The sequence below is a fragment of the Oncorhynchus gorbuscha genome, linkage group LG09 (genome assembly GCF_021184085.1).
Source record: "Oncorhynchus gorbuscha isolate QuinsamMale2020 ecotype Even-year linkage group LG09, OgorEven_v1.0, whole genome shotgun sequence".
Lineage (NCBI taxonomy): Eukaryota > Metazoa > Chordata > Actinopteri > Salmoniformes > Salmonidae > Oncorhynchus > Oncorhynchus gorbuscha.
Genome location: NC_060181.1, coordinates 73,371,814 through 73,383,828, shown reverse-complemented (window position 1 = coordinate 73,383,828; position 12,015 = coordinate 73,371,814). Strand labels below are relative to the sequence as shown.

Below are 12,015 nucleotides of genomic sequence, written 5' to 3'. Positions count from 1 at the left end.
TGTTCAAATGGCTCTTGTGAAGTAGCGACACATGACATACACCTAGTTTCCTGAAATGAGTCACATTTGTGGAGATCTGAGAGGGATTGTTTGATGGGTGGTGACATGGTGAGAGCTCCACCGTACCCTCTGAAAGACTTGGTGAAATTTTGGCAATATTGCTTACACCTGTTCAAATCCTCTCAGATCTCAACAAGTATCTAGGGGTAGGAGCTAGGGGTTGCTTCTGGACAGAACCCCACAATCCTTGAGGTGTTCCAGCTAGTTAGATGTGCAACCACTGACTAACTATAGCTAGGGGAATATCTCTAGTCTATCAATATATACTGTTGTTTTGGCTGTATGGCATCATTTAATAAGATAACCAATGGTTAATTAGGTAGATAGGATATATCAGTCTGCTAACCATTTACAGTAACAGCAGTTCATTAATAAGTCAAAACACATTAAATCTTATACATAAATTGAGAAATCTTACTTAATCTTGGCACTGTGGCATGGTATGTGCAGCTATTAACCGATGAATTAATAAATAATTATTTCATAGAATGGAGTTAGAAGGGCGAACTCCTACTTTGAAAGGACAGGAAATGTTGGCTTTGCACTTAACCAATGACAGGCATTCAACATTTAACCCCACCCACATCTGAAAATCAAAATATGAAGTTGTTTGATTGGTTTTAAATGCAAAAACAAAAAACACATTTTTAGTTTTTTCTATTTCTATAAAAAATAAGAATAAATACGCTGTTTTCACCCTCCCGATTGCTCCATTTGAACTCGGAAATCAAACAAAAAAAACGTACACGGACAGTAATCTTACCTCAGGAATTGAACTACAACCACAACATTTCGCTACACCCCGCGATAACATCTGTCACATATGTATATGTGACCAATACAATTTGATTTGATCTTGCCAATATTGTCCACGGCTAATTATCTTGACCGCCGTAACAACAGACACCAAAATGTTCTGTCAATTCTCCAGATGAACATTAATTCCCGCACTTTGGCTGTTGTTCAATCGTCTGCAGTATCACACACGATCTTTATCACTTGACTATCATTCAGAAAACCCTTTCCTTAATCAGCTGATGTTGTGTGATAAATTCCCCACGTAACTAAACAGCTACACATAAAAAATACACAACAAACAAATATTTTGCAGAATTATTGAAGAACCCCGTTAATGCCTGGATATAGCCCTTAGCCGTGGTATATTGGCCACATATCACAAACCCCTGAGGTTTCCTTATTGCTATTACAAACTGTTTACCTACGTAATTAGAGCAGTAAAAATAACTGTTTTGTCATACCCGTGGTATACGGTCTGATATACCATGGCTGTCAGCCAATCAGCATTCAGGGCTCGAACCACCCAGTTTATAATATATAATAAATACTAGGATATTATGAAACAAAGGGATAACATTGACTATTAGTACATCTGAAATTGCACCCTATTCCCTACATAGGTAAACTATTTTTGCCCGGAGCTCTAGGAACCATTGTCAAAAGTATTGCAATATACGGAATAGGGTGCCATTTGGGAGGCAAACCAATGTTCGCTCCAGAGAGCAGTCTCACCTGTACTAGCTCGTTGAGCACCACGGCGTCAAAGCCAGACAGGTACTGGACGTAGTATCTCTGCATGACAGGACCATACTTCCTCACGTGGGCCCTCAGTTCCTCCATGTAAAAGATCAGCTCTGCAATGTGCCTGAGGACATAGAATAGCAAGAGTTATCTAAAAGAATAGAATAGACCTACACTTCATTAGTATGTTCAATAGTCCTTCACACCATGGCATTCCTTAAGGGGTCATTTTACTCAAAAATGTTCTTTACTTTCTCTGCTTTTGATATTGTCCCACAAAATGGTGCATGTCAACATTCAAGTTAAGACACATCACTTTCAGTCTCCTAATGGCCAAAATTAAGCAAGAACAAAAGTGCCACGAAGAAACATTTTGACACAGACTTTTCAAGGAGGTAAACACAGTGCCACAACATTTCATGAGGGGTAAAGGGAAATCCCATAGTTACAAGTTGAATCAGTAGGATGTGTCTTACTTGTCAATAAAGTCATCTGTGCTCTTTTTCTGGATGTTGTCTGCATGTCGTAGCAGCCAAATGATCTCATCCCGAGCGAATGACAGAGCCATGAACACAAACAGGGCCTACGAAGAGGACAGGAGTCAAGTTATATAGTTACTTTCATCCATCAATTAGTCACGTCTTTCAGGATTTGAATCCTAATCCTCTGATCACTTTACAGTTAGTCCATCTAGCATAATCATGTTAACAAAACTAGAGTGCAGATAGTGCTAGTCCAACTCAACAAAAAAAAGACTAGAAAATAAATAAATATTTTATATTGTCACATACACAGGATAGGTGCAGTGAAATGTGTTGTTTTACAGGGTCAGCCATAGTAGTACCATGGCTCTCGAGCAAATTAGGATTAAGGGCACATTGACCGATTTTTTACCTTGTCGGCTCAGGTATTCAAACCAACAACCTTTCGGTTACTGGCCCAACGCGCTAACCACTAGGCTATATGCTGCCCACTAGTGTTATTATGATGTAACATTATCGTGTTAAGATAAGTAGACAACTGTGGTGTATGTCATGAGCTACAATTTTTCTTCTAGCTTTCAAATAGGCACATTCTTCTCTTCTCCTCTTCCCTGCAACTCTTACTGGGTCCTTACTGTACTAGAGAAAGTAGTGTACTACGTTTTCTGTCAATATACTTTGTAAAATATTGGTTAATAAACAACTGTAAGTGGGGGCCTATAAAATCTGTTTAAAAAAAATATTAAAATTCAGTTATATATTTTCCCAAATTATGTTTCCTCAGTTGTATTTTTTCTGTTTTTTATATATATATATTTCTTTTCATTTTTTTTTTCAAAATTACAATTGTTCATAGAGAACAACAAAATTGGATGTTCTGAGTCCATGTCAATGCTCAACTCATATCTGAATAAAACATTTTTGTGCATCTGGCCATTTAATTGTGAATCTATCGAGTGAGGAGTGCAGTCTAGCGATGCTTCTGCAAAGTTAGAAAATAACAAATAATAGACACAAATTATATACTTACTCATTATATACCTTGGCCGGTTACGACAGAGCCTGGGCGCGAACCCAGAGTCTCTGGTGGCACAGCTGGCACTGCAGTACAGCGCCCTTAACCACTGAGTCACCCGGGAGGCCGGGATAATGTCAATGTTGCATTGATTAGATAGTACCTGGGAGATGTGATGTCTGATACTTGTGAGATGTGTTTATGACAGTTTGCGGTGAAACATGTGAAAATTGTATCTATTTTCAGAGTCGTTTGGCGTGCTACTCAATAGGTGGACCTGTTGGAGACCCCTGGTCTGATGTAACATTACATTACATTACATTTAAGTCATTTACCATAACTAGAGAGCAGTAGTGTGGTATTTTAGGGCCCAGTAATCTAGATTGTGTTAGTCCAACTCCCATTACCATATTAACACAACTAGAGCAGTATTGCAGTGTAATTTGTGTAACACACGGGATATAAACTCAGGTCTCCCACTGGAGCAACCAACGTCTTAGACCGTTAGACCAAGAGGAAATTCCTTCTTACTCCGAGGGCAGACACTGGATTTGAAGCTCGCAGGCGGGGCTATGAGCAATCCCCTCTCTATGGGGGTGCCACAGGGTTAAATTCTTGGGCCGACTCTTTTCTCTGTATATATCAATGATGTTGCTCTTGCTGCGGGCGATTCCCTGATCCACCTCTACGCAAACGACACCATTCTGTACACTTCCGGCCCGTCCTTGGACACTGTGCTATCTAACCTCCAAACGAGCTTCAATGCCATACAACACTCCTTCCGTGGCCTCCAACTGCTCTTAAACGCTAGTAAAACCAAATGCATGCTTTTCAACCGTTCGCTGCCTGCACCCGCATGCCCGACTAGCATCATCACCCTGGATGGTTCTGACCTAGAATATGTGGACATCTATAAGTACCTAGGTGTCTGGCTATACTGTAAACTCTCCTTCCAGACTCATATCAAACATCTCCAATCTAGAATTCTATTCCGCAACAAAGCCTCCTTCACTCCGCTAAACTTACCCTAGTAAAACTGACTATCTTACCGATCCTCGACTTCGGCAATGTCATCTACAAAATAGGTTCCAACACTCTACTCAGCAAACTGGATGCAGTTTATAACAGTGTCATCCGTTTTGTTACTAAAGCACCGTATACCACCCACCACTGCGACCTGCATGCTCTAGTCGGCTGGCCCTCGCTACATATTCGTCGCCAGACCCACTGGCTCCAGGTCATCTACAAGTCCATGCTAAGTAAAGCTCCGCCTTATCTCAGTTCACTGGTCATGATGGCAACACCCACCCATAGCACGCGCTCCAGCAGGTTTATCTCACTGATCATCCCTAAAGCCAACACCTCATTTGGCCGCCTTTCGTTCCAGTTCTCTGCTGCCTGTGACTGGAACGAATTGCAAAAATCGCTGAAATTGGAGACTTTTATCTCCCTAACCAATTTCAAACATCTGCTATCTGAGCAGCTAACCGATCGCTGCAGCTGTACATAGTCTATCGGTAAATAGCACACCCAATTTTACCTACCTCATCCCCATACTGTTTTTATTTATTTACTTTTCTGCTCTTTTGCACACCAATAGCTCTACCTGTACATGACCATCTGATCATTTATCACTCCAGTGTTAATCTGCAAAATTGTAATTATTCGCCTACCTCCTCATGCCTTTTGCACACAATGTATATAGACACTCTTTTTTTCTACTGTGTTATTGACTTGTTAATTGTTTACTCCATGTGTTGTCTGTTCACACTGCTATGCTTTATCATGGCCAGGTCGCAGTTGCAAATGAGAACTTGTTCTCAACTAGCCTACCAGGTTAAATAAAGGTGAAAGAAAATAAATTAAATAAAACCCTGCCCGACTCGTGTCCGCTACATTAGTCTTATGTAACATTATCATGTTAACACAACTAGAGAGCAGTCGCGCAGCAGGGTAGGTGAAGAGCCGTCATTAAGTGGCAACACTCCTAGCAGGAGTCACACATACAAATCTTCCCACTTAAGACTGGGGTTCAATCCCTGTGTCCACCCTTCCCACTGTTTCTCCCACCTGCCGTACCCCCATCTGATTTCCATACTGTCTAAATAAAAAAAAGTGTCAAAATACCAAAATAGAGCACTAGTGCAGTACCTTAGGCCCCAGTAACCCTGGCTGGTCAGATAGGACTGTGGCCAGCTCCTTCAAGGCAGATCTCAGGAACTTGCGTCTTTCTCTGTGCATCAAACCTCTGTAACAAAACAAAAACAAATCGGCAACAATTTCATAATGAGAGGATACTGTGACAAATACCAGTTAAAACCTCTTGGTGCAATAAGATGCATTTATGAGGCACTTACGCATGTGACAGAGCTTGTTCTTTGCACTCTTTGATGTCATTCACACGCTTGTTGTAGCTATGAAATGAAAAGGGAGAATAGTTAACATACTTACTCACACACACACTTAACAGCTGTCTGGGAATATGCTCAAACTATACCCATTGAGCATGCTTTTCAGTCCAGGATTAGGCTTAATCTGGCTTCAGGAAACTAGCTCAGAAAGTTAGTGTCCCTCACCCGCGGATGTTGATGAACAGGTCCTCAGCAGCCTTATGGATGTGGAACACCTCGTCTCTGAAGAGACAGAGGCAGGTGCTGCTCTGAAGAGCCAGCTTCCACAGGCTCAGAGCTGCCTGATCACTGTTCAGGACCCCGTGACATAAAATGAAGCCAACTGACAATCAAAAGTTAGAGTCAGATAGAAAGTTACAGAAATATGATTTTGAACAGTATTTGTGCAGAATGAGAATATTTCAACTGATTTATATTTTTTAAAGTGTTGTATGACTTCACAAGCCTGTACCTGAACAATGAATTACAATTAAAAACGATCACGCTCCCCCTTCCCTCCAATGGTATAAACCTATTAAATCAATTAGATTACTCCACTCTATGCACACATCCAGGCTGCATCACATCCGGCCGTGATTGGGAGTCCCATAGGGCGGCGCACAATTGGCCCAGCGTCGTCCGGGTTTGGCCGGGGTAGGCCGTCATTCTAAATAAGAATTTGTTCTTAACTGACCTGCCTAGTTAAATAAAGGTGAAATAAAAACAAACACTTACAAACTATCCACTTCTCCATGGCGTCCAGGGACAAGTATTCACAGGGCATCTAGAACAAATCAGAATCATAGGTAAATGCACATGCCTGTGAGCAGAAAATGGTGTGATTTGAGAGATGTGGCACTAGCAACACCATAGTAATGGGTTAAACTCCTGCGGGGATCACATTACTGTACACACCCACTGTACTGTACACATCCCTTTGGATCAAAACTAAGTGGAATATGCTATATATTGGGTTCTCACTGTGTCTGACTGGGCTGGGTTGAGCATGGTGCTGGGTGCACTGATGAGACTGAGTAGCTGTGCGTTCCTCCACTGGTCAGCAGACAGGTTTCTCCTGGGGTACACCATCTGGAGGGAGAGCAGGGCGTCTGACAACGACTACAGGTGAGGGAGGAGAGAGAGATATATTGGTTTATGACAGTTAATAATAACTTTCATGAACAAGCATTAATCAACTATTTATACATTTATAAAACTGTATAAGCAATATATGCATACATAATCATTGCTTAAGCATCAAAGTTATTGTAAAGTGTAACCGAAAGTTATATTATAAATTGCAACCAAAATATGTATTTTCATTGTCAGTGCTCAGGAAAAGAACATAAAATGTTGAGAAACAGGTGACACTTTATATTCACCTTCCCATGGGGAACAAACTCCTCCATCATCTTTTTCAGCGGGTTCTCATAGTCAACAATCATCTGTCCCAGCCTCGGGTACTCTCGATCACTAAATAAAAAAATAAATACAAATAAAGATGTTGTTGACATTGGTAGTTCTCAGGTGTATCTAAACTAGGTCTAAACTAGGTCTGTAACTACCATACAATGTTTTAAGAATGCATTTTTATATTACTGCGTGATTTTAATATACGGCCACTGTCAATTGGTATAACAGTACGTTAACATTGTGTTAAAGTATGATCTTAATATTATTTTACAGGGATGGTGCAAATGCAGATTGGAAATTTCAGAGATGAGCCAGAGAAAGGACATAGACAGGAAGAGACACCACCCACATACCTTGATCCATGTGTCATTTCATGGGCATAGTTGTAGAGGCCAATGATAGCTTTCCTCTCTTCAATCCGAGACAATAGCATCATTAGGTTAGTGTAGGTCACTACTAAGTCAAGGTAGTTCTTGGTCAGGTCAAAGTTTACAGTCTGTAAAGAAGAGATATGGGAACAAAAATAGAATCTACATCCAAACTATTAAATCTGAACCTAAAAACATTTCAATCTACAATGCCTTCAGAAAGTATTCACACACTTTAACTTTTTCCACATTTTGTTGTGTTACACCTGAATTAAAAATGGATTAACTGTAGATATTTTTGTCACTGGCCTACACACAATAGCCCATAATGTCAAAAGGGAATTATGTTTTTAGAAATGTTTGAGTCAATAAGTATTCAACCTCTTTGTTATGGCAAGCCTAAAGTTCAGGAGTAAAAATGTGCTTTAAAAAAGTTGCATAATAAGTTACATGGACTCCGTGTGCAATTATAGTGTTTAACATGACTACCTCATCTCTGTGCCCTACACATTCAATTATCTGTAAAGTCCCTCAGTCGAGCAGTGAATTTCAAACACAGATTCAACTAGAAAGACCAGGTAGGTTTTCCAATGCCTCGCAAAGAAGGGCACCTATTGGTTGATGGGTAAAAATAAAAAAAGCAGACATTGAATATCCCTTAGAGCATGGTGAAGCTATTAATTACACTTTGTATGGTGTATTAATACACCCAGTCACTATAATGATACAGGCATCCTTCCTAACTCAGTTGCCAGAGAGGAAGGAAACCGCTCAGGGATTTCACCACAAGGCCAATGGTGGCTTTAAAACAGTTACAGAGTTTAATGGCTATGATAGGGAGAAAAACTGAGAATGGATCAACAACATTATAGTTACTCCACAATACTAAGCTAATTGACAGAGTGAAAAGAAAGATTCCTCTACGGAATACAAATATTCCAAAACATGTATCCTGTTTGCAACATGGCACTAAAGTATTACTGACAGAATTTGGCAAAGCAATTCACTTTTTGTCCAGAACACAAACTGTTATGTTTGGGGCAAATCCAAAATAACACATTACTGAGTTCCACTCTACATATTTTCAAGCATTGTGGTGGCTGCATGATGTTATGGGTATGCTTGTAATCGTTAAGAACTGGGGAGTTTTTCAGGATAAAAAATAAACGGAATGGAGCTAAGCAGGTAAAATCCCAGAGAAAAACCTGTTTTAGTCTGCTTTCCCTCAGACACTGGGAGATTAATTCACCTTTTAGCAGGACAATAACCTAAAACACAAGGCCAAATCTACACTGAGTTGCTTACCAAGAAAACAGTGAATGTTCCTGAGTGGATGAGTTACAGTTTTGACTTAAATCTACTTGAAAATCTATATCAAGAACTGAAAACAGTTGTCTATAACTTACAATATCAAAGAAGACTTGGCAAGCATCGATAGTGTTCAGTAGCTCACAGACATGGTCCTGGAAGGAGAGAAAGATATTAGACGGATGTACATTTCACAGTATAGTAACTTGATGATAAGTAACTATTAGTTGTGATGGATTATCATTATACATGTACAGTCAGGGTTGAGGAGTAACATAAATGTAATCTGTAACGTTACCACCTAAAATATTGTAATCAGATTACAGATACTTTTGAAAAAATAGATGATTACTTCCGAGGATTACTTTTAAATTCAGAAAGAATGTTTGCTCAATGACATTCAAATCAGCATTGAAAAAAGGCAAGTTTGTTCCACATGAGTGAGTCTGACCATAAATCAGAGACCACTATGATGACACACCAAATGTGTAGTTGGATCGCTGGAAAAGAGCAGGAATGGGCTTTTGTAGGCTACAGTCCAACACGTCTTCCAATGGTGCGACTGCTGTCGGCATCCAAAAATGATCCAACTTGAATAAACACTTGGAGGTAAAGATGACAGCAGTGGTGTAGTCTATGGCGATACGGATATCACTTATTATTGATATCTACATAGCGCATTGATGTGAATCACACTGCTGCTCTCTCATTTAGCTATTTGCGTCTTACGAATTGTGGTTGTTGTGGATGGCTGTTCACATACCTAATTTTAATAATAATGGTTGAATTCAACAAGTTCAAGCTGCCTATAAGTCATTGTTTTTGAAACCAGTGGCTTTTATTGCTCAATCTAATTCATGCTGCTAACAAACAAACAAAATCCGTAGGTCTAATGGACACATGCTAAAACTCACACACTTGATTGCCCCTTTAAGTCTATCTGTAGTTGCTACAACCATTTTTGGACGTATAAATATATATCTATATATCCATTGATTCTTGAAGAATATAACTTATAAATGCCTCATGAGCTTAGTTCAACTGTCACACTACATGAGAACCCAAAATGTAAACAAACACTGTATAGTCTCATAACATGGTTAAAACAATTTTGATATCATGGATGGTCAGTCCTTGCATCCATAGCTATGTCTATTCATCTGAGAGTGGTTTATTTCTCCAGGCCCATCCCTCAGCTTTTCACCAAAACAGAGACAGGGAGACTGTTTTGCTATAGTTTCCTCTGTGGATTTGCCCTTTAAACATTCCATGAGCGTAGCATTTATTTTTCAACTCGAATCAATGAGCCCAATCAGTCCTCCATGACAACAAAAATGATAAACAACAGTGTAGGGCTAATAAGTCCTTAGTTGTGGGGTTATGCTCAGGTAAAACCATTTGGCTAATCTGTACTTCCATATTTCCAGGTCCTATTCTTGGAGATCAAGCGATATAACATTTATTGGAATGACTGGAATTCTGATAGACTTTGGTTTTTAATGTTAAGATATAAGATATTCTCTTTTTTCACTACATTGAATGATGCTTAGTTGCACATACCTTAAATTCCATCACATCTACGAATGTGAAGTAATACAACGCTAAATTCTTAAGGATTTCGGACTTCTCTTTTTGTAGTTGTGCAAGCTGTTGCTGTAGAAGTAAAGAAAAACATGGTTGTAAACTGAAACATTTTGTTTTTATATTCAAGTTCAACTTTGCAGGACACACAAAGCTTCATGGATAATGAATGATGAGCACAGTAAAATAGGCTGATGGAATCTGGTAGTATGGTGGTAACATCTTATACTTCATCATGCATTTGTTCCCATTGCCATCTGTGCTTGGTAGTGCATGTTTTCTCTGGATAGTGTAAGTGGTCTCAATCTGTTAACATCCCTTGATATCCTGAGAAATACTACCAAGGATATCACACAACGGGTCAGGGTGACATTTTGACAACTCAAAAAACGTAGAGCTCTAAGCAAAAAACGTTATTATTCCAAAATACTCATGTTGCGCTTGATAACTTCTCTGCATTTTAGCATTGTCACAATGGGGCCTTTATTTAGCCAATGATAGCCTCTCACAAACCAAATGTGAAGTCATGTTGGCTGGATTGTTATCTTTGGTGTGTATCCCAATTGGCACCCTATTCCTATTCCCTATTCCTTATGTAGAGCGCTTCTTTTGACCAGATCCAATAGGACTCTGGTTAAAAGTACTGCACTATATTGAGAATAGGGTGCCATTTGTTAGACAGCCCTGGTCTCTTTCCCTACAACATAAATGTTATTTATTCTATTTTTCAAACAAAAACCTAACAAAATTTTACCTAACAGTTAACTGTTACCTAGCAGTATAGAAAAACTTGAATGATCTTGAGGTGTGAAAGATGATAAAAACATGAATCATTAGCAATATTACTTAAACAAGAATCTACTACATAGAAGATAAGAGAACATGCAAAACATAGAAAAAAGTCATAGGCTGCAGATCTGACTTTAATGGACCCTTCTTCCCGACAGCTAAAAGTCCTAAGCTTCTGCACATGTGCGGGATTCTGTACTTCACACTCAGTCTCTGCTCTACTCGTAGACAAGCTCCTTTCATATGTCTACTGTCAATTATGAATGATAATTAATTCAAGTTTTACCAGTGAAACATCCACGCAGCTTCTGAATACCAATGCAAGTTATGCACTTAGATCTTCTTGAGGTATAGCGTTGTTTAGAAGCAGAACAGTGTTGTGTTGTTTTGAATTACAGTGCATTCGGAAAGTATTCCTACACCTTGACATTTTTTTCACAATTTGTTAAGTTACAGCTTCATTCGAAAATGGAAACATCTCAAGGACGGAAACAGGTTACACCTGAGCTCAATTTCGAGTCGCGTAGCAAAGGCTCTGAATACTTATGTAAATAAGGTATTTAAATAAGGTATTTCTGTTTTTTAAAATAATTTTGCAAACATTTCTTAACCTGTTTTCGCTTTGTCATTATGGGTTATTGTGTGTAGGTTGATGAGGGAGAAAAGTAATTTAATCCATTTTCGAATTAAACTGTAACTTAACGAAAGCATCCTGAGACCATTCATGTGTGGGGTTGCTTCTCAGCCAAGGGAGTGGGCTCACTCACAATTTTGCCGAAGAACACAGCCATGAATAAAGAAGTACCAACACATCCTCCGAGAGCAACTTCTCCCAACCATCAAGGAACAGTTTGGTGACGAACAATGCCTTTTCCAGCATGATGGAGCACCTTACCATAAGGCAAAAGTGATAACTAATTGGCTCGCGGAACAAAACATCGATATTTTGGGTCCATGGCCAGGAAACTCCCCAGACCTTAATCTAATTGAGAACTTGTGGTCAATCCTCAAGAGGCGGGTGGACAAACAAAACCCCACAAATTCTGACAAACTCCAAGCATTGATTATGC

At 39.4% G+C, this 12,015-nt stretch overlaps 1 protein-coding gene across 8 annotated transcripts in view; it reads right to left on the bottom strand.

Moving 5' to 3' along the window:
- LOC124044036 (nck-associated protein 1) overlaps window positions 1–12,015 on the bottom strand; it is a 55,929-nt gene that overhangs the window by 31,019 nt on the left and 12,895 nt on the right. For 5 of the 8 annotated variants that reach the window (XM_046363357.1, XM_046363359.1, XM_046363356.1 and 2 more), the window contains 11 exons: window positions 10,136–10,228; window positions 8,674–8,730; window positions 7,253–7,395; window positions 6,869–6,959; window positions 6,468–6,605; window positions 6,222–6,270; window positions 5,673–5,829; window positions 5,454–5,510; window positions 5,248–5,344; window positions 2,076–2,182; window positions 1,591–1,723 (listed from right to left, as the gene is read on the bottom strand). In XM_046363357.1, the coding sequence (XP_046219313.1) occupies window positions 1,591–1,723; window positions 2,076–2,182; window positions 5,248–5,344; window positions 5,454–5,510; window positions 5,673–5,829; window positions 6,222–6,270; window positions 6,468–6,605; window positions 6,869–6,959; window positions 7,253–7,395; window positions 8,674–8,730; window positions 10,136–10,228 (1,122 nt within the window). The remainder of the gene's footprint in view (window positions 1–1,590; window positions 1,724–2,075; window positions 2,183–5,247; window positions 5,345–5,453; window positions 5,511–5,672; window positions 5,830–6,221; window positions 6,271–6,467; window positions 6,606–6,868; window positions 6,960–7,252; window positions 7,396–8,673; window positions 8,731–10,135; window positions 10,229–12,015) is intronic. The other 3 variants (XM_046363358.1, XM_046363362.1, XM_046363364.1) reach the window with 1 other exon arrangement.